We start from the raw sequence: 22,420 nt of genomic DNA, 5'->3' as shown, positions 1-22,420 counted from the left end.
TCTGACCCTTCTTTTGTTTCTTCTTCTCTCTCTCTCTTTTTTTTTTTTATCCTGTCATACCTCAAAAATCTATTTTGCTTTTAACTATTGCGTCCCCTCATGTGCCCTCCCTTTTATCATCCCTTTCCTTTCTCTTCTTCCTTTGCCCTTCTATTTCTCCATTGAATAAGTTAGACTTACATACACAACTGAGTGTGTGTTTATATACTTTCCTCTTTGAACTTATCCACTGAGGTTCAATCATTGCCTGCGATCCCCCATTTTCCCCTCCACTATAAAAGCTATTCTTTGCTTGCCTCTTTTATGTAGAAAAGATTTCCCCTTTCTGTCTTTTCCTTCTCTCTTCTCCCAGTACGTACCTCTTTCTCACCTTCATCTTTATTTTTGGAAATTATTCTAACATATTTGAGTTATGGGTATGCCCTTTTCTATAAAAACTAATTTTAACTGCCCTAATAGTAATAATGAAGTTATAAAGACTTACATGTATCATTTTCTCATAGAGGAATGTAAGCAGAATTTGATTCTTAAATCTGCTATTCTGGTCTTTTCTTCAGGACTGCCTATAAACCTTTATTTTATAAAGTAGCAATATTTATTCCTGAAGGGTTCTACTCAGTTTTCCTAGATAGATTATTCTTGCTTGTAATTCTACCTCCTTTGCCTTCTGAAATATCGTAGTCCAAGCCCTCTGCTCCCTGACCATGGAAACTTCTAAATCTTATGTGATCTTGCCTGTAGGTCCATGATATTTGAATTGTTTCTTTCTGCCTGCTTACAATATTTTCTCCTTGACCTCTGGGAGATCTGAAATTTTACAATAACATTTTTGGGAATTTTCATTCAGGGATCTCTTCTTGGAGATGATAGGTAGATATTTTTTTTTTTAATTTTTATTTTACCCTTTGAATCTTAGATATCTAGGGAGTGATCTCCATAATTTCTTGAAATATGATGTCTAGGCTAATTCAGGTAGTCCAAAAGTTCTTAAAGTATCTCTTTATCATCTGTTTTCCAGGTCATGTGTTTTTTCCATAGGATTTTTCGCATATTCTATTTGTTTTATTCTTTTGGCTTGCTTTATTGTTTCTTTATGTCTAATTCAGTCATCAGCTTCCATTTACTCAATTCTACTTCTTAAGAAATAAATTTCTTCAGTGAATTTTTGTGCCTCCTTTTTTCTTTTGTTAATTTTGTTCCTTATTTGTCATTATTCCAATTCTGTTTTTTTTAGTTGTTTTCTGTATTCTTGTGCTTTTTAAAAACCAAGCTAATTTTCTTTTAATAATTTGCTTGTATAACTCATTTCTTTTCTCAATATTCCTCTGCCACTGTAATTGATTTCTTTAACCCTTCCAGGAATTCTTTTTGGGCTTGGATGCTATTAGTATTTTTTAAATTAAGATTTTACTTATAGCTGTTTCCCATTAAAGTTGCGTCAGTGACAGCTTTATTTTTATTATGTGATTTCTTCCTTTATTTGTTGAGCTAGCTGCTGCTCTGACGTCCCTTTCAATTTACTAATTCTAAAAATAGTAGAGAGATTTAGGTATATGGACATTCATATACTTACCTAGATCCTCTTTAAGCAGACTTGAAAACACACACATACAAGTACACATGATCATAGATAGATGTTTATTAACACTCATTCACTCTTGCAAAAAAGTAATACACACATAAAATTTTAAAGAAAAATTACATACATGAGAGAAATTTTGGATAAAAACAATATAACAATACTTGGTACTTTTGCTTTAGAGAGTGGTGATAAAATTGAATGTGTGATAACAGATTAGCAGGGCAGAAACAAATGAAGCTCAGTGTTTTAAAGTATACTCTGTAAATGGTGGGAGATATAGTGGGTAATGGAAAAGGTAGTAAATAATAGATGGAAGACCATGAAAAGGAGGAAAAACAAGTAAAGAACTGTGAAAGTATGTTCGTGTATGCAACATGTATTTGTCTGTGTTTATGTGAATGCATGCACACTGAAGATAGATTGATGAGTAAAATAAATCATATATGCAAGTTTGCATGATTATTCAAGGTTCAATATGCTAGATATAAAGCAAATTAAAGAAAATACTAAGTATTTCTCAGTATTTTAATAGAAAAATAATGATTAGTGGCTATTGGGGCATCCACAGCTTATGAAACTCACTGTTTGTCTGTATTTAATAAATATTAGTTGAATGGAAATGGATTATCCTATTATTCTTATTTCTTAAATTTTTATATCCATAAATATGCATTGGTAACATTTTATCTTTTCTATTTTATTGTCTTATTTTATAATTTACTAAATGCTATTTATCCATGGCAAAAATTGTGTTCTTTCTGTCAACTTTATCACACTATTAATGATGAGTAGTGATGCTACTGAATTTCTAAGTTGTTATTAAAATAATTGCTACTTCTTAAAAGGAAGAAGAGTTATTATTTTACCTAAAACAATGAGTGAGATCTCTAAAGTTGATAAAATTATATATATTTTACTTTCCTTGTTTCTTTTTCATGCAGTACTTCTTACCTATAGCTTCCATATTTCGCACTATGTGAAGTAATGATAATATTTTGGCAAATATTGCTAAAATGCTTATTTTAATTTATGTTTTTAAATGTTACTTCATTTGAAACCTAGAGATACCTATTTATTTACAAATTATATAAACATTTTGGAATAGAACATTTATATATTTGAGTATTTTTAATGAATTATGTGTAATTATTTGGGCTTCTTTTGTTGTGATGATAGTTTTTAGGTAAAATTTGTACTTCTTAGTCTTTTTTATAGAAAATACATCATGAAAAAAAGTTGAAATAATTTCAAGGAGATAAATTTGTATAACTTCCATATGACTTCCTTTCATTTGTGTTTATGTTTTAATTTGCAGATGATCACTAAGGAAATTATAGGAACATTATATGATTGGCTCAATTAATGGGTTTATAATGCTATTCAGTAATGATGTTCAGATCCTCTCCATTATGTTTCATTGTTGTGTAAGGAATGTGAGACAGCTAGGTGGTGCAGTGGATAGAGTGCTAGCCCTGAACTCAGGAAGGATCAACTTTCTGAGTTCAAATCTGGTCTGAGACATTTACTAACTGTACGACCTTGGGCAAGTCACTCAGTACTGTTTGTCTCAGTTTCCTTATCTATGAAATGAGCTGGAAAAACAAATAGAAAATCACTTTAGTATCTTTGTCAAGAAATCCTCCAAACGTAGCCATGAAGAGTCAGACATGACTGAAAAACAACAAATTTTCTAAATGATGGAATTAAAAGCTGAATGATATTAGACATGCTGGCAGTGCCATATGATATCACTAAATTATTTTAGAACTCACTCAATTTTCACTCATTTTCACTTTTCAGTTCCACCAGTTATCCGTGTGTATCCAGAGAGCCAAGCCAGAGAACCAGGTGTAACAGCTAGTCTCCGCTGCCATGCCGATGGCATACCCAAACCGCAGCTTGGTTGGCTGAAGAATGGAATTGACATTACTCCAAAACTATCTAAACAGTTAACTCTTCAAGGTACATTTAGTTCTATGTATGTGATCCATGAGCTCAAATACAAGGTTAATTTGGAGATCATGCCTAATTTTGTTAGATACTTTTGCTACATAGTTTTATATGACAATGAATGGACTCAAGGATATAGATAAGTGAAGAAAGGGTAAGTTTTGGAAAGGATTTCCTTTGAAACACGAGGGAAGAAGGAAATAATAGGTGGAACAAATTTTACAGTTCTGAGTTACAGGGAAAGGAGTTGAGGAAGTTTACTTTGGTTTTTCTGCCTCAGTGGCCAAATTTAGGGAAATCACAGTTAGCTATAGCAGTTGGGGATTTCTTCAAAGAGAGAGTGGGGTATAATATGATCCTTGATGAATGGGAATAGAGTGTCATCAGCAGGACTATATAGTAACAGTGCATTAGATAGCAAACCCAATGTACTTTGCTTGTATTGGAGTATACTGTTTTGTACCCAAGGCCTCTTCCTGATATAATCCTTTGTGGTTATACAACTTGAGGTAAACTCGTTGCACATGTCTTAGACATGCTTTGTCCCATTTATGATACTGTAAAAGGATCTCATTAAAAAGTTATGTAAACGCTTGCCTTAAGTCAATGTAAGTTTACCAACTGAGAAGAAAAGATAGCAAAATAGCAATTTGCTTCCTATATTAGACACATCATTTAAAATAAGCACAGAGATCCAAGAAGAGAGAGTCGAATGGAAATTATCCACCCCTGTTATCAGCAAAAGGAATAATAGTCAAGTTCACTAACCACTTGAATAACCCTGGAATCATTTGGCATTTTTCTAGAGCACAAACTCAAGAAGGAAAAGCATTTAATTAGGATGAGGTAAAAGAACTGTGTGACTGTGTAATCAGAAAGCACTGTACCAAATCTGAAACTGTAGTTTACAAGATGCATTTTCTTTGTTCTTTCAGCAAATGGCAGTGAAGTTCACATCAGCAATGTGCGCTATGAAGATACAGGAGCATATACCTGTATCGCCAAGAATGAAGCAGGGGTAGATGAAGACATTTCTTCTCTGTTTGTGGAAGATTCTGCTAGAAAAACACGTATGTACTAAGTATATTAGTCCATCAGTAAAAACCAAATTCGTTATAAAGTACTTTAATAGCTAAAATCCACCATTAGATGCTCATGCCATTTTTATGTTGGTAGGAGTTTGAGTTATTAAAAAATGTGTTAGTGAAATATTTAAAGTGAAAAAAGTATGTGCTGTAAAATACTACTCTTCATTTATTCTATTTTAAAAATTACTCAAGCCAAATAACTAATTAATTAAGAAGCATTTTTGAAATGCCTATTGTGTGTTAAGTACCAGCTTGGCCTGGTAGGCAGGGAGTTATTCTCAGAGTCTGAAATACCTAGGTTCAAATCCTACCTCTGACCCATTCTTGCTTACAGATTTTTATTTACAAATACACCCTGATGTTTTGGTAGAGGAAGATTCTTCACGTTGGAGTTCCCTCTGTCAATAAAATCACAAGTCCAGACCATATTCTACCAGACAGAGTATCAGACTCTATAACAGATGATGGTGATACCAAGACAAAAAGATCACTATTCCTGCCCTCAGTGAGCTTTTATTTTTTTCTCAGATGAGCTTCTATTAAATTAAATATGTCAATCATATGCCATATTTCCTTTAATTCTGACAGTGTCAACTGTAACACAATATAGATGTTGTCAATTTAAGGTAACTTACACAGAAAAGAATTACAATAGCTCATGAAGCCCAGACCAAGCCAACCACAGTTTTCTTCTCAGTTGTTATTATTTGTATTACAATACTCAGGTATTGTAATATTTTGGTTGGATGTAATTGCCTAAAATTTACTTTTTATAAATAGACTTTGTTATATTTTATTTTTCTTTAATACACTGGTTGATCTTTGGTTCTCCCTCTCATTTAAATATATAGATATTGAAACATATAGATAGCAACTGTATACAATTTCATTCCATGTACTTTCTGTCCATGGGTTTACTTCAACTTATTGGAAGTCTTCATCTTTGTTTTCAGTATGTCAGTGGTTCAAATACAGCAGTCCTTACTCTTAGTACATAACTGCCTTACCTTATTTTCCATTTATACATATTTTCAATTTGTTTTGCAACACTTCTTTCAATGGAGGTCAGTAATATCAAACTCAAATAGAAATAGAGATCAGTAAACTGTAAAAAGGGATCCTTGCAGGTCATATATTGACTTAGAAAACCATATATTGACACCATCTCTGCTCTCTTTTATTTCTATTTACTTTGTTAAACGTTTCTCCATTGCATTTTAAACAGGTTTCGGCTGTATTCAATGTGTTATGGGTCTCAATGTACATTTGACATTCTAATACAGATCGCTGGCAACATGCTTATTCTCAATGTATAGATAGATGAGCAAAAGAGATGAGATGCGATGAGAGAGAGAGAGAGAGAGAGAGAGAGAGAGAGAGAGAGAGAAATGTGGACAGACACACACATAAAGGAACAGAGATTGTGACAGAGATAGAGAGAGAGAGATTATTTAAATACTTCCTTTGTGCTTGCGCTGTGGGCTGAAGAAAGCAAACAAGAGAGTTCTAACTTTGAGGAGCTTGCTTTCTAAGGAAGGAAGACAAGAAAGAAAAGAGGAAGGAGGAGAGAGAACCCACATGAGAAGACTTCAGAAAGTGACATCAGGATATGGGCCTGGTTCTCAGCAAAGTAATGCAAAATGGCTCTCCACGTAGAATCAGGGAATATTAGAGATTCTATCCAAGAAGCATTTTTCTGTGTAACCCTTTGGATTACTTATATAATGAATTCTGAGATTATGGTATTTCATGATGTCAGTGATGTAACATTGCTGGCAAGATGGCCTATACTATGAATTATGATAATAATATAAGATAATAAAAATAACTTTACACTTATGATTTTTTCCCTTGGGTAGAAGTAGTTAGAACATGTACTCTTTCCTCAAATACTTGAATTGATCTATGATCTCGTTAATTAATTCCCTCCAGTGATGTAGATAAAAAGCCATACCAGCCCATTTTGTGTGATTTTTGTCCATATCCTCCCATAATCTGATATGAGTGTCAACCTAATCAGCTGGAGGCTTCCCTTGTCTTCTCCTGACATTATAAGGGCACCATCAGAGCACTGCCATTGTCCACATCTTCCCTTGTTATTGTCACAACTTATCTTCTCCTTCTGTCCCACGATATCTTTTGGTCTTGTTCTTTGATTTTTGGTCATAGGTTACAGGCTGATCATGCCGATGACGTACGTCTTCATTGCTTGTTCTCCAGAGCAATATATTTTATATATATGCACTTTAATATTTGTAAGAAAAATTTATGTAAGATAATATATAAGGCTTACTATATAATCTCAGTTAAGCCCACACATTTATTGCAGAAGACCCTAGTCTTTAGCTCTTTGTCACTATAACTAGGACAATTATATATTGATACCTTCAGAGGTAAATATGTAGATAATAATGTTTTTGCTGAAATTTGTACACCTATGTGTTTCAGAAGCAAGGTGCTACAAAGATGATGCCTTTGTTGAAGAGTAGTTAGGGATAGATAGCTTTTAAGATATCATCCCACCCAATTTACTTAAACAAAGATTTTTAAAGTCCCTACTATTGAGAAGGCACTGTGCTTCTAGACTGGGATGTGAAAAAGGGAAAAAAAAGTTACTCAAACAGCTTAGAATCTACTAATGGTGGAACCCAGATATATTCAACATCTGGTATTTGTGTTTTGTTTTTTTAATGAAATGTTTTCAAAGTGAAAAGTCTTACACAGTAGATTTTGACATTTTATTTAATGAATATATAAGTATATATTCTATGCATGTTCATGCATATATACATACATATACACAGACACACATATGCATGTATGTGTGTGTATATACACATATATACATACATTTTTGTGCTACATTTTTGTACTGAATTTAATTGTTTACTCCATGGAATGGGCTTTTCTTTGAAGAGTCTTAAGTCTTTATTGCCACTTTTAAATTTATATTTTGAAGACATCAGATTGACAAATAATTTAATTTAAATAGATTCTTGTAGGGTGCTATTTTAGAGACACTAAAATAAGTAACATTTTCACAAATTATGCAATGATGCAGACTTTGTTATCTATAAATTTATTGGACTTGCAAAATCCTTTGTGCAGGTAAGTAATGTAAATGAAAGGCTGATTTTTTGGGGAGGAGGATGTGTATATATTTTAGAAGTAGTGTTTATAGCCACCTCTAAGATTTAAAGTAGAAACAATAAACATTTTTCAATGGTTACTGAAATGACTAAAGCAGGTTTCATTTTTATGTTCTGCATGGATATGATATATAAATATTTATATATGTGTGTGTGTGTGTGTGTCTGTATGTGTGAGTGTGTGCTTATGTGTATGGCAGCATATGTACTACATAGAAAATCATCCTCAAAATCAGTAGGAACTGGGGTCAAGTCTCATCACAAGTACATATTTGCAAGAGACCTTGAGCAAGTCTTTTAACTACTCAGTGCTCTAGAAAGCTTAATAAAACTTGACATCACAAAAAAGGGGTTGATCTACATTGGTAAAGCAAGTTTCCTCACCAGAAGTTCCTTCCCCTCTACTGTTGAAATCATATGTTTAGTCTCTCTATGTATACATAGAAGTGTCTGAGGCAGGATTTAAACTAGGAGTCTTCATGACTTTAAGCTCTGCAATTTATGGCCTATATCTTCCAGTTGCATCATGTTCTGGACATTAAAAAGGAAAATGAAACAAAACAAAAACCAACCAAAGGAAAAAATCCCTCTTCTTTTGGCCTATCATTGGATTTCCCCATACACAAAATAGATTATCTAGATTTCAGTATCATCCTGTCATATAGGATTTTGTCTGTCCTAGTTTGTCTTTATGTTTTTATTATCATGCTTAACTATTTTGTTTGGGGACAATGGAGGATTTGAAATGTGGAGAGAGGAATAGTTAGAAGAATTGCATTTAATTCAAGTAGCCTACTTGAATGCTTCATTGATCTTATAAATTCACTAATATGAGCATTTCTTTCATCACTGCAAATGGCAAGCAATCTAAGTTTTTTTTATTCATGGTGATTCCTATTAAATCAGAGGGAATTCAGAGGCCATCTAATCCAACACCTTCACTTTATTGTTGTTTAATATTTTCAGTCATGTCCAACACTTTATGTCCCCATTTGGAGTTTTCTTGGCAAAGATACAGGAGTGGTTTGCCATTTTCTTCTCCAACTCATTTCACATATGAGCAACTGAAGTAAACAGGGTTAAGTGACTTCCCTACAGTTACACAGCTAGGGCATGTGAGGCAAGATTTGCACTCACAGAGATGAGCCTTCCTGATTCCAGGCTTGGTGCTCTATCCTCTGTACTACCTAGTTGCCCTAGATCAGCTTCATTTTAGAGATGGGGAAACGGGGGTATTGGGAAGCTAGATGATTTGCTGAAGATCATGCACGTAGTAAATGTCAAGAGGCAGGAGATGAATCCAACTTCTTTAACTCCAGAGTCAGTGCTAACTTCCTTATTTTTCCATAAACTCTCCTTAGACAACTTAAGTCCTTTAACTTTTGGAATTCTAACCATCAACAAAGGAAGAACCTTGAACACGAAGAAAACATATTGAACAGATTGGGACATACAATTACATGAGCAACCCAATGAATTAGTCAGTTAGGACATATCTCTTATGCAGGTACTGCAGACAGACATCATAGATCCAGAATTTTATAAGAAGACATTGTACGGTAAATCACAAACTGAGTGATTATACCATGCTTTTAGTCATCCCAGCCTTCAAGCAGCAGCCAAAATGTCTTTAAAAATGGCATCACTTCTATTTGGTTACAAATCATGGAATATTGTGGTCCCATTATTATTGGTTATGATTTTTAAATTATTATTATTAATTCCAGCTAGCACTTCTATAACACTATATATATCATGTATGTCATCTCCTTTGATCCTCAAGCAATGCTGAGAGGTAAATGCTTTTATTCCCCAATTTAACAGATGAAGGAACAAGTACAGAGAGGTTAAGTGACTTGCCATACATAACTAGTAAGTGTTGTCAAAATTATGGGTGACTCAAAAGAGCAATGGAAAGTCATATAATGGGTGTGAATGTGCTGCAGCATATTGCTAATAAATATTACTTGCCTTCAAGGATATACACACACAGATACACACGTATACATATGTATACATACACATATATGTATGTGTTTGTATATGTGTATGTACATAAACACATATATACACATTTATATGATTGGAAAATTGAGGTATAATATCATGGTCAATCTATTGGCATAGGTATCCATTTGGAGGTTGTGGGAATGGGGGAAAACAAACAAATAAACTGCTTTGGAGCTAAATGACACAAAACAACTTTGTTTAGATATAGCTTCAATTTAATCATTTAGGGATTATCTGCTTACTAAGGAGCTAAGGAATGCCAATCACATTTTCACTTATCTTACATTTCACCCCTGACAAGTACTGTTCAGGGAATAGATTCAGGCAGTGTCAAGTAGGTAGAAGGCTTGTATTTTGCTCTAGCACCTAATTCGCAAAATCGAAAATGTTGTCTAATACTGCCAAACTTTGTCAGGAAACTTCACTTTAGATTTTCCTCTCATGAAACATTTAACTATGAAAAAAGTTTCGGGGAATTTCATTCTTTAGTTACATATCTGAGTCAAATTTAGGTGACTGGCTGAGATTAAATGAAGTATTATATGAGGGAGAAGAAATGAGATCAATTAAATACAAGGAGAGTGAGATGAGATATTGTTGATCAAATGGCACTTATTGAAATGAGCAAAATAAGACAAAAATGAATTTTATGAGAGGATAATTTTTGTGGGCTTAGAAGTGTATGCTTTATATTTTACTGTTTCTTGCCCCTAGCCTAAGCACTTGACATATTTTCATTCCAAAAGGAAGTCATATCTAGATGATAATGAATCATCATCAAGATTAATATAAATGAGAAACTGTGAAAACAGTCCATTCTCCACAGTGAGGAGGTGAGTGTATGTGTGAGACACTCAGCATCGTTTTAGTCACACCTTAGTAAGGGTCTCAGCAAAGGGTGACAGCAGTAGAAGTCTGCATTCTTACTAGGCTTTGCATATTGTATATTTTAGTGTATTTTTCCCCCCAATTTTAGCACATTTCTAGCAGTGATAGAAAAAAAGACTTAGTGAAATACATTATTGTGGCATTGTATTCATCCTCCTCTAGAGTATATAAAATATACTCTATATAAAATGGGAGGGCAACAAACAGAAATAAATTATGAAATTTCTTAGCAGATATGGTGGAAACATGTTAGTCCATCACATTTTACCTTTACATAATGTCATTAGGATGATTAGATTCAAACACATTTTTAAAAAAATATGTTTCAAAGTACATCAGTGAAGCAGTCTATTTCAGGGAAAGGTCCACACATTTTGTAATCAGATGACCTTGATTCAAAGCCTGCCTCTGAGACTTACTTTTGTGACCTCAACCAAATCACTCAGCTACCCCAGGATTCATTTTTCTCATCTATTAAATGATGAGCTTGGACCAAATGATGTCTAAATTCCCTTCCTGCTTTAGACCTATAATCCTCTGAGAAATGTAATACACTGTATTTCTCTGGTGTAGGATCATTAACTGTTTTATAAGCCTGAAGTTATTTGCATAACTAATATGAAACCACCCATGGATTCTTTCCTTTCATGTATAGGGCTATTTTAGAAGAGGGTAAAAAATCCTCCATAAATCCACTTTGGAGTATCATTTTTCTAGCAAAGACAACTTTTATCGTACTGTAAAGTATATCATTTTTTTCTTTACGATTAACATAGGAGTTTAAATGCTCCAACCTACCTGAGCCCTATGGACAATCTAAAATGCAAATGTGTGGTCCCCAATCCAGTTCTACCATAGCCTTGGACAGTAAAGGTATTGCCATTGGCATAAACCTGAGAAACCTGAATCTGAACACCCAGTATCCAAGCCAAGAATGAATAGTCCTTCATCTCTGCTTGCTTTGGCATTGGCCCTATACTAGAATGTATATTAGGAAGTGATAGGAGAAGTATATATCTGAATGCACAAAGTGCTATGCAATCCACAATCAATAACCACCTAAAGCATCTCATAATGTTACAGTAATCATAACTCTACAACAATGAAAGGAGCAAGTGATTTATTTAAGGTCATAGAGAAGTACAGAGAGCACTGGGAATGGAAGCAAGGGCAAACTGGCATTTAACTTACCTTGCACATCTCTGAAAAATGGCACAGATGACAGTTATGAGATTTTATAAAGTCGTCATTGCAAAGTGCCTTCCTGGAGATCGGTTTTAATGTTTAGAATGTGAAAGGTTATTAACTCAGAGCTAAAGAGAACTTGGCAGAATCCTCTCTCCAGTAACTAGACCACATAAAGTCACCAACAGCTGTGGTAGCTATTCTGCAGACACTAAGAGCTAGATGAGACAAAACGACCTGGTGATAAACTTAATAATGATAAGCTTTTGTGCTGTGATTTAGGGAAGAGGGTAGAATAATGGCAAACAGAAAAAGCCGCATTGTTTAAAACATGGGGGAGCAAAAGGTGGGATTTTCATCCTGATTGTTATGACCGAGGTGGTAGACTAAGCAGGAAAGGGTGATAAATAACAACAAAAAATATCTTTGAGATTAAAAGAGAGAGAGAGATAACTAAGAAAAAAAAGACATGTTTAAGATTTCATGAACATCCAGTGAGTGAGTGCCCAGTACCAGGTCTTATATTAAATGCTGGTCATTAGAAGAAATATTTCATGTTGCAGTTACAGTCTCAGAAGATCCATCTATCTGTTTCATGGTTGTCATATTAGAGATGTACTTGTTAATAAACCCATCATGCAATTAAAAAAGCACCTAGTTATGATAACTGCGTTAATAGGCTTAACTGTGCTTAATAAGCATTTACTATTTCATGAGATTTGATTATGTATCATATCATCCAGGATCTAATTCTTCTCAATTTGGCCAATGATGCCATCACATTCCATGAAGTGTAGTTCTGCAAATCCTAGCTGTTCATCCAAAGGAAGCTGAAAATTATCTGGCTTATGCTACCTGAGTCTTAAGACTTCATTCTAAAAATGATATGCCTTTTCCATACTCTTAACTAGATCTTTTTCTAACACATTGCACTTTTTTCCCTCATAATGTCATTGTCCTGTCCCTTAACAAGACATTATGTGATATGAATGTTATAGACTTGACAGCTTTACAGCTATTATAGGCAACCGGCATCTCCATTGCCTCAAATATAAAATAAGATTAAAAACCTTTTGACTATGATTTATTACCTAAATTTTCTCAGCAAAGATTGCTGTACCATTAATGAAATCTCTATATCTCATCTCCTATTAAACAATGTTTATTTACCTGATTTATTTTGCAATAGTTTACGCTGGCAATTTACATTATTGCCGGGCATGCAAGGTAAACACTGTTATAGTTCATGACAGTGCTATGGAGAAAATATCTTTTTCAGAAACTCTGTGGCCGTGTTCAAAATTTTTCTATTTTGATCCTGAAGATATGTTAGAATTTCCTTCAGGGATCCTGTATGTCTGAAGATTTAAGTCTAATTAATTATTGTTTGTTTATATGTGACTATCTACTTTTAAAAAATGTTAGCATTATTTTTATCATTATATTGTTTTATTGATGACATTTGAAATAGGAAATTCATGTAAGTGATGATAAAGGTATCCTGGAAATCTTCATGACAGATGCACTAAGAGAACATGAAATATCAAAGAGCATATATGTCCCTGACTACAGATGGTAGGAATTAAAGAACCTGCTATTCTATTACACTTTTAGGAGATACAAATCCTTGAAACTACAGAATGTTAGAGCTAGAAGACAGGTGTCTTCATTCATTATCTCATCCAGGAATCTCATTTACATATAATGAAACTGTAGTCTGGAGAGATGAAATTATTTCCTCACAAGCATATGAACTGAATTGTTTATAGCACAGGGAATTTCATGACTGCTATTCTTGGTCTTTGGAAGGGCATGCTAATTCAATCTGACCACAAACCAACAGGCCTGACAATTACAGGGAAATGTCATCATTGCTATGACACTAAATTCTCTTAAGATCATACAGGTAGTTCCTTTATTATGGGATACCTTCGCACTGCTCACTGCTATAGTTTTTTAATCCCCATCAATATGCTTCTCATTTACACAAAATTAAAAGTATGACACTTTAGCTTTTAAATATAAAATATTTATTTAATAATAAGGCCAAAACAAATTCATCATATTGTTACTCAATATAACACAAATATATAAATAATAATAATAAAAACTAACAGTTTACCCATAAATCTATTCACACTCCCATCAATGCACAAGGTTTCTTGGGATAGAAGATAGGAATGTGTATGCACTTTAAGAAACCTAACAGCAAGGCCTGTTTGTGGGAAAGTTCATGCTTTAGGTAAATCACAATTCTCGTCTTCTGGTCTTGATGTCCTTGGTCCCTTAAGGAAACATTTAAAATACATGAAGCCACATATTTTCAATCTATTTTCCTTTTGTTCTGTATTATTCTACATCCAAGAAAATTTATTCTTCTGCTCGTGAACTGATGAAACAGTCACAAGTATTTTTAATGACTTTACCTGAACAGTTAGGGAGCTAATAATAGTGCAGTAGTAGAGTCACGTTAATATGGTGACATGTAATTCTCCCATGACAGAATAAATGCCAATACAATCAGTTCTTCAATCAATATATCTTTGTTTTGTCCAGTCACCACTTAGCTTTGTATTATGTTAAAGCAGAGTTTATAGCAAAACTCCCCAGATTTATTATGTAGGCAACACTTACATGTCCACACAGCTCTTCAGGCAACAGAATGTTCTTCCATTCAATTGGTTTCAGACGTTTCCTTACAACAAAGCATATGTAAAGCCCTTTTATCCTCCTACTATGTTTCTTTTTCTCCAACCAGAGACTGGAGTAAGCAGGAAGGTTATCAAGAGGTATCATTTCTCTCAAATTGTAGATGATAATTGGAGGGCAATATCTCAACCCATAGCAGATCTCTGGTCCCTTCCACTGAGCTTCACAGAAAACGTTATATCAAATTATTCAGCAATTCTGTAAATCAATTTCTCTCTTCCAATCTGCAAGCTCCTTGCATAGCAGTTAGTTTCTTGTTACTGATTATCCTCTTGCCTTTTAACTTTCATGGCCTCAAATCTCTGGGTGGTTCTTGACTTATCTTTCCTTTGAGATGTAAAATTCATGAATTCCACTTTCTCTCAGTTATGGACTCCAAGGTACTTATTTAATCTTTCTACAATCTCTAAACAGTCATTTATCACTTTATCAGTTATAATCTCTCAAGCCCTTAAAAGGGTTACTTGTAAATGTGTTAAAAGATTTTTCTTCTCTGCCTCTAAACCCCATGCATGCTACTAAATCCCTTTGTGAGATCAGAGAAGTCACTTAACTTGTTTGTGCTTTAATTTTTCCATCTTTAAAATAATGGGATACTATTAAATAATAATACCTTGAATTTCCATAGTGTCTACTACATGAAAGACGCTGCTAAATGTTTTCAATTAATCTCATTTGATCTTTACAATAATACTGAAAAGCAGATGCTATTATTATCCTCATTTTGCAGTTGATAATATTGAATCAGACAGTGGTTAAGTGACTTGCCCTAGGTCACACAGGTACCTGGGGCCAATTTGAACTTTTATCTTCCTGACTCCAGGCTTAGGTTTTTATCTATTATGCCACTTTGCTGAATTGATGGGTTGGTAAATTAAAGTAATGGAAGAATACTGTGTCTTACGAAATGGGAGACAAAGAATTCAGAGCAGCATGGGGAAACCTATATGAACTGAAGCAAAAATGAAGTGAGCAGAACAAAGAAAAATAACAAACCAATCAATAAGAATTAACTAATCAATTACTGTGCACCAGACAGAATGCTAGGAGCTTAGTCTATTAAGGGGAGGAAAAGTACTATTCGTGCCCTTTAGGAACTTAACATTTTATTAGGGGGGATGCCACAAAAACGTATTAAGTGTACATCAAGTAGAAATAGAATGAAGACAAAGTAATTGTGGTTTGGAGGGCATTATCCATTGAGGCAATTAAGAAAATGTTTCTTTATCAAAATGACTTTTTTACATTTATATGACCAGGAAAAAAAATGACAAAATCATCTGAAAGAAATATAAGTGTAATGGCCAATTTTGGCTTTAGAGAAGTACTGAGAAAATTCACTCCATCGTAGAGATGGCAAATTATAGGCATGGAATATTCCATGCACTATTAGGCATGATTTTTCATATTATTTTTGTGTTTTACTTAAAAAAATCTTTGTTAAAAGATATAGATCAGTAGGAAAGTATGAAGCAATAAAAGTTTGAATTCTGTTAGATTTCCTTTTTTGCCCTATGTCACTAAAATTCTCTTATCTTATGGGATCCTCCCTAGATTGGAGACTTTCTGTACTGTTCTCTTTTATTTTTTTCCACTGTGATTTGTTGAGTAATTTTAAACTTAAAATGTAGCTTTAAATAAAATTTGGACTTTTCTGTAAAAACAAAATTCTCTTATTTTCCTCATCTATTAAAATAAAGGGAGTAGTTTCAGGAGGCTCTAAGGTCCTTTTTGGAGATTCTGTGATATTGTGATCCTATAAAATGAATATAATAGAAAAACAAAAGACATGAATAAAAAGAGGCTAAACAAATGAAATCAGTAAGATCTTTCTGTTCTAAATCCTACGAATCCATGACCCTAGTGTTGTGTTTGCAGCTTCTGAGTTAATGTGGTCATATTGCAGCAACTGACTAAAATGAAATTTTAAAATATCAATCTAAAGAAAGGTCGGGAGGAGACATCTGAACTGAACAATCCATTTCTAGGCTGAATTAGAGACAGTGACTCACTCTTCACTAAAAGAAGATGACTGAAGGTGGTATTTTCTTTAATATTCTGAGATTGAATGGGGTCAACCAGCATTGATGAGGTCTTCTTTTTATGTTGAAAGTGGGTAGAGGATGTCCAAATATCAATATTCTTTATGTCAGGTAATTGCTCTATCTAGATGTAACAGTAGGTATTCCTTCTGCAAAAATCTAACTAAAATTAAAGATATTTTACCAGTCCTTTTGTGAAAATCATATTCTAAATATCAAGAGATAAAAGATAGGGAACGTAATCTCTAAATATGAATTGCAAATTATATAGTTGCAGAATATGCTAGCCAATTTATAATTTCTTCTTTTCTTAGAGGTGAACACTATCTCCTTTGAACCACATCAGTCAAAATAAGGTCAGAGTTATCTCTGAAGAGTAATGAACACTAAACATTTTGCTGATTTCTAGAAAATGAATATACCTTCCCTCCCTCAGAAAATACACTGTATCTGGTTTAATGGAACATCACCCACCTCTTCCTTTTTCTGAAAGAAATAATGGAACTTTTAAATTATTTTTTTTAATTAACAGAAAATAATTTTACCTCATTCCCACCCTCAGCCCCACATGGGTGGGAAAGACAAAAGAGAATAAAATCCCTGTAACAGATATGTATATTCAAATCAAATTCACTTTTTTAAAAAATAAATATTCTGTGATAGGTTTGAGTCTATCATTTTTCTTCCAGGAGCTGGATAAAATTTATTTTTTAACCAACTATGTTGTAGTGTAGGGAAGCTAAGTGGTAAAGTAGGTAGAATGTTAGACCTGTAATCAGGAAGATTCATCTTCCTCAGTTCAAATCCTATCCTCAGATACTTGTTAGCTGTGTAATCCTGGGCAAGTCATTTGACCCTATTTGACTCAATTCCTCATCTGTAAAATGAACTGAAGAAGGAAATAGCAAACCACTCTAATATCTCTGACAAAAAAATCTAAATTGGGTTCATGAAGAGCCATATATGATAATAACAAAAAAATTTATAATATTCCAAGTATCAACATAATGATAATATCAACTTCCTACTGTGTCCTTATCCCATTATACATTTTTTCTGAAATATTGAACTTAACAAAGTTACATTATTTCTTTTGAAGTTTATTCCCTAATGAATACTATCAAAGCAATTCTTTGATGATAAATTAGGGAGGATCTTTAGTATTTTCTCACAAATAAGATACTTCTCAATACGTTGTTGCAACTATAGGAATGTGATAGCGGATTTTATGAAATTACTTTTACTTTTTGATTTTTTTCATGACTATCTTGTTTTATTTTGGTGGTTTTTATGGTCAATGCTTGTTTTATCCAATTCTGTTAAGGTATCTTAGAACTGCTTTAAGTTGTGAATTTGTTTAAGGTTCCTGCTTGTTAGCTAGGTGTTAATCAAGACAACAAATTTTATTCTTAAATATTTTTGACTGATTAGCTGACTAATTTGATGCAAGTTAAAGATTCATATTAGTCTATTCCATTACAAAATGAAATTTTATATTAAAGGAATCCAATTGGGAAGGGTGTGAAGAGCAAGAAAAAAAAATAATAATGGAGAGAATTGGGTATGTTTCCAAAGAGGACAATTTTATGCCAAACAAGTTCAGTTTCTCCTTCTCACACTTCTGTTAGTCAGTGTTTATTGCAGAGGTATTAAAATAGTCATTTCCTTGTTGTTTTAGTTCTATTTATGTTGTACATTAGATATTTTAACATGCTTACTCTCCCTTTAGGAGAGTTAAACCAAATCTTCACTCATGAAGTGCTTGAAACAAGTCATTTTCTTTCTTGCCTGCTTAGCATTTGAGCTCCTCAACTGCAGGTCCAAGGTGTTTACAAGGTCACAGAATCCCAGAGTTAGAACAAAGCTCAGAGACCATCTAGACCACCCAATACAGAAAAAGGAATATTTTCTACACCATGCATTCCAAATGTTCATCATTAAGTTTTTACTTAATGAAGGCTAGTGCAGGAAAGTCTTTAGCCCTGAGGTTGCCCAATCCCTTTTTGCATAGCTCTCAATGTTAAGATTTTCCTTTCTTTAAATCCATTTCTTTGTAATTTTCCCAAATTTCTTACAGTTCTAACCTTTGAGTAAGATTCTTTGAATATCTTCGTGTTAATTTTTCTCCTAAAGCTTACTATACGCAGAATATGACTCATCATATATGGCTATATATGGCATAGATTTTTCTTAGGTTTTTTTTAGACTTTCAGGGCAAAAATAAATTATTGCAGCAACTGATTTTTTTTTTTTATTAAACTTTTAACATTTATTTTCACACAATTTTGGGTTACAAATTTTCTCCCCTTTTTTCCCCCTCCTCCCCCCCCAGACCCAAGTTTTCTAATTGCCCCTGTGACCTATCTGCTCTCTCCTCTATCCTCCCTCCCTGCCCTTGTCTCCGTCTTCTCTTTTGTCCTGTAGGGCCGGATAGCTTTCTTGACCCCTTAACCTGTGTTTCTTGTTACCCAGTGGTAAGAACATTACATTTGGTCCTAACACTTTGAGTTCCAACTTCTTTAGCTCCCTCCCTCTCTACCCCTTCCCTTTGGAAGACAGGCAGTTCAATATAGGCCATATCTGTTTAGTTTTGCAAATGATTTCCATACTAGTTGTGTTGTATAAGACTAACTATATTTCCCTCCATCCTGTCCTGTCCCCCATTACTTCTATTTTCTTATGGTCCTTTCCCTCCCCGTGAGTATCGACCTCGTATTGTATTCTCCTCCCCATGCCCTCCCCTCTATCCTCCCCCTCTTCCTGCTTGTGCCCCTGTCCCCCACTCTCCTGTATTATGAGATAGGTTTTCCTATCAAAATGAGTGTGCATTATATTCTTTCCTTTAGTGGAATGTGATGAGAGTAGACCTCATGTTTTTCTCTTGCCTCCCCTCTTTATCCCACCACTAATAAGTCTTTTGCTTGCCTCTTTTATGAGAGATAATTTGCCCCATATAACTTCTCCCTTTCTCCTCCCAATATTTCTCTCTCACTGCTTGATTTCATTTTTTTTTTTTTTAGTATATGATCCCATCCTCTTCAATTCACTCTGTGCACTCTGTCTCTATGTATGTGTACGTGTGTGCATGTGTGTGTGTGTGTACTCCCACCCAGTGCTCAGATACTGAAATGTTTCAGGAGTTATAAATATTGTCTTTCCATGTAGGAATGTAAACAGTTCAACTTTAGTAATTCCCTTATGATTTCTCTTTGCTGATCGCCTTCCTATGGTTCTCTTCATTCTTGTGTTAGAAAGTCAAATTTTCTTTCCAGCTCTGGTCTTTTCATCAGGAAAATTTGAAAGTCTTCTATTTCATTGAAAGACCATTTTTTCTCCTGAAGTATTATACTCAGTTTTGCTGGGTAGGTGATTCTTGGCTTCAGTCCTAGTTCCTTTGACTTCTGGAATATCCTATTCCATTCCCTTCTATCCCTCAATGTAGAAGGTGGCAGATCCTGTACTATCCTGATTGTATTTCCACAATACTTGAATTGTTTCTTTCTAGCTGCTTGCAATACCTTCTCCTTCACCTGGGAACTCTGTAATTTGGCCACAATGCTCCTAGGAGTTTCTCTTTTTGGATCTCTTTCATGCGGTGTTCTGTGGATTCCTTGAATATTTATTTTGCCTTCTGGTTCTAGAATCTCAGGGCAGTTTTCCTTGATAATTTCGTGGAGGATGATGTCTAGGCTCTTCTTTTGATCATGGTTTTCAGGTAGACCCAGAATTTTTACATTGTCTCTCCTGATTCTATTTTCCAGGTCAGTTGCTTTTCCAATAAGATATTTCACATTATCTTCCATTTTTCGAATCTGCGTGGTATGTTCTGAGATTTCTGTCTTTCTCGAAAAGTCCAAAGCTTCCATCTGTACCATTCCAGATTCGAGAGATCTATTTTCTTCAGTAAGCTTTTGAATCTCCTTTTCCATTTGGTTAATTCTGCTTTTGAAAACATTCTTCTCCTCATTGGCCCCTTGCACCTCTCTTGCCAGCTGAGTTAGGCTAGTTCTCAAGGTGCCAATTTCTTCAAGATTTTTTTGGTTCTCCTTTAGCAGGGAGCTGATCTGTTTTTCATGCTTCTCCCTTATCCCTCTCATTTCCCTTCCCAGTCTTTCCTCCATCTCTCTAACTTGATTTTCAAAATTCCTCTTGAGCTCTTCCATGGCCCGAGCCCATTGGGTGGGCTGGGACACAGAATCCTCGATTTCTGTGTCTTTGCCTGATGGCAAGCCTTGTTCCTCCCCATCAGAAAGGAAGGGAGGAAGTGATTTTTCTCCCATAAAGTACCCTTCAATAGTTTTATTTCTTTTCCCTTTTCTTGGCATTGTCTCCCCCTAGTGGCCTGACCTCTGAATCTTCTCCTCACATCCACCTCGCCTCCTGGTTCTCCCAGCCAGCGTTTGGGGACTGAGATTCAAATGCTGCTTCCCGCCTTAGGATTTTTGGCGGGGGCAGGGCTGTTATTCAGTGTTAAATTAGGCTCAGGTGCTGAGGTCAGGGGCAGGGCCGCCTCTCTGGCTCAATTCCCTCAGGGGGTTTATGCACAGACCTTCCACAATGGATCCAGGCTCCCGCTCATTTGGGGAGCCCCCGTCCGCAGCCGCCTCTCAGCCCCCACCTCCCGGGGGGGCCCGAGCTATGGGGGCACCACGCTCCCCTCTCAACCCGCCAAAGAGACTCTCTCACCTACCATCGTCAGTCACCTGTTGGTGGGGGGCCCGTGCAGCTGCTGAAGATCCCCCCTCCAGATCCCTCTCAGAACTTTGTCTCTTGGAGCCTCGGCCGCAGTCGCCGCCGCAGGTCCGGGCTGGGCACCCTGTCTACAGCACAACGGACCTTTTGCTAGAGGTTTGCAGGTCCCTCTCTGGATGGGGGGACCCGCGTGGCCACTGGATCTCTTTTCCATGGTGTCGCTGCCGGGGCAGGGCTGCTTTCCTCTTCCCACCCCGGTGCCCAGTCCCCGGCGCGAAGGTCCCCCCGCGAGAGGTTTGTAGGTCTCTCCGGAACAGAAATCCCCCTCGCTCCAATATTCCGTGGTCTCTGGGTGCAGAATTCGCCCTGGGTTAGTCCCCTCTGCCGTTCTGTGGTTTGTGGATTCGGAGCTATGTGAATGTGCGTCTTTCTACTTCGCCATCTTGGCTCCGCCCCAACTAATTTTTTTTTTTTCAGAATTCATACTTGTCTTGGATCATTAGGTAAAGATAATTACTTCATAAAGCTTTCTCACATGTGTTTTGTGGAGCAAAAGCTCCAAGGAGCATTAGTGTAAGTACAAAGAAATTGAATCTAAAGACTAAAGCTTCATATTTCATGTCTTCTCTTGACTCCCTCTGTGACCTTGGACAGTCAACTATTTTCTAAGGAGTAAGTTTCTTAATCTTAAGATGTGGTGTATAGATCCCAAAGGTCTCTTTCATTTAATCTCAACATCCAGTTTGTTATATTAGGATATCTAACATGCTGAGATGATGAAGAGTTCCAGAAGATTTTTCCAAATCAGTCAGCTGAATTTCAATTTGACAGTCAGAGAATGCTTGAAATTCATATGTATCTGAAAAATTGACTTGTAGTTTTTTGTTCTTCACTATCTATTTTCCCCTCCTCATAAAGGTTCTATTTCTAATATTCTCTGACTTCTAAATTCTGTATGTGTATACGCACATGTATGCACACATATACACACATACATGTATATACACAAATATGTAAATATACACACATATATGTATATGCACATATGTTTATATATAAGCATGTATATATGCGTTCATATTCATTCATATGTATATATTTCTAATATGCAGTAAAAATTTCATT

General features: G+C 35.2%; 1 protein-coding gene across 4 annotated transcripts in view; it reads left to right on the top strand.

Annotated features, from left to right (window-relative positions):
• The window catches only part of FSTL5 (follistatin like 5), a 1,060,999-nt gene that overhangs the window by 895,559 nt on the left and 143,020 nt on the right, over window positions 1–22,420 (top strand). For all 4 annotated transcript variants that reach the window (XM_072621397.1, XM_072621400.1, XM_072621398.1 and 1 more), the window contains 2 exons: window positions 3,383–3,544; window positions 4,468–4,602. In XM_072621397.1, coding sequence (XP_072477498.1) covers window positions 3,383–3,544; window positions 4,468–4,602 — 297 coding nt within the window. The remainder of the gene's footprint in view (window positions 1–3,382; window positions 3,545–4,467; window positions 4,603–22,420) is intronic.

The sequence above is a fragment of the Notamacropus eugenii genome, chromosome 6, assembly GCF_028372415.1.
Source record: "Notamacropus eugenii isolate mMacEug1 chromosome 6, mMacEug1.pri_v2, whole genome shotgun sequence".
In the NCBI taxonomy this organism is placed as follows: domain Eukaryota; kingdom Metazoa; phylum Chordata; class Mammalia; order Diprotodontia; family Macropodidae; genus Notamacropus; species Notamacropus eugenii.
This window is presented reverse-complemented; position numbering and strand designations above follow the sequence as displayed.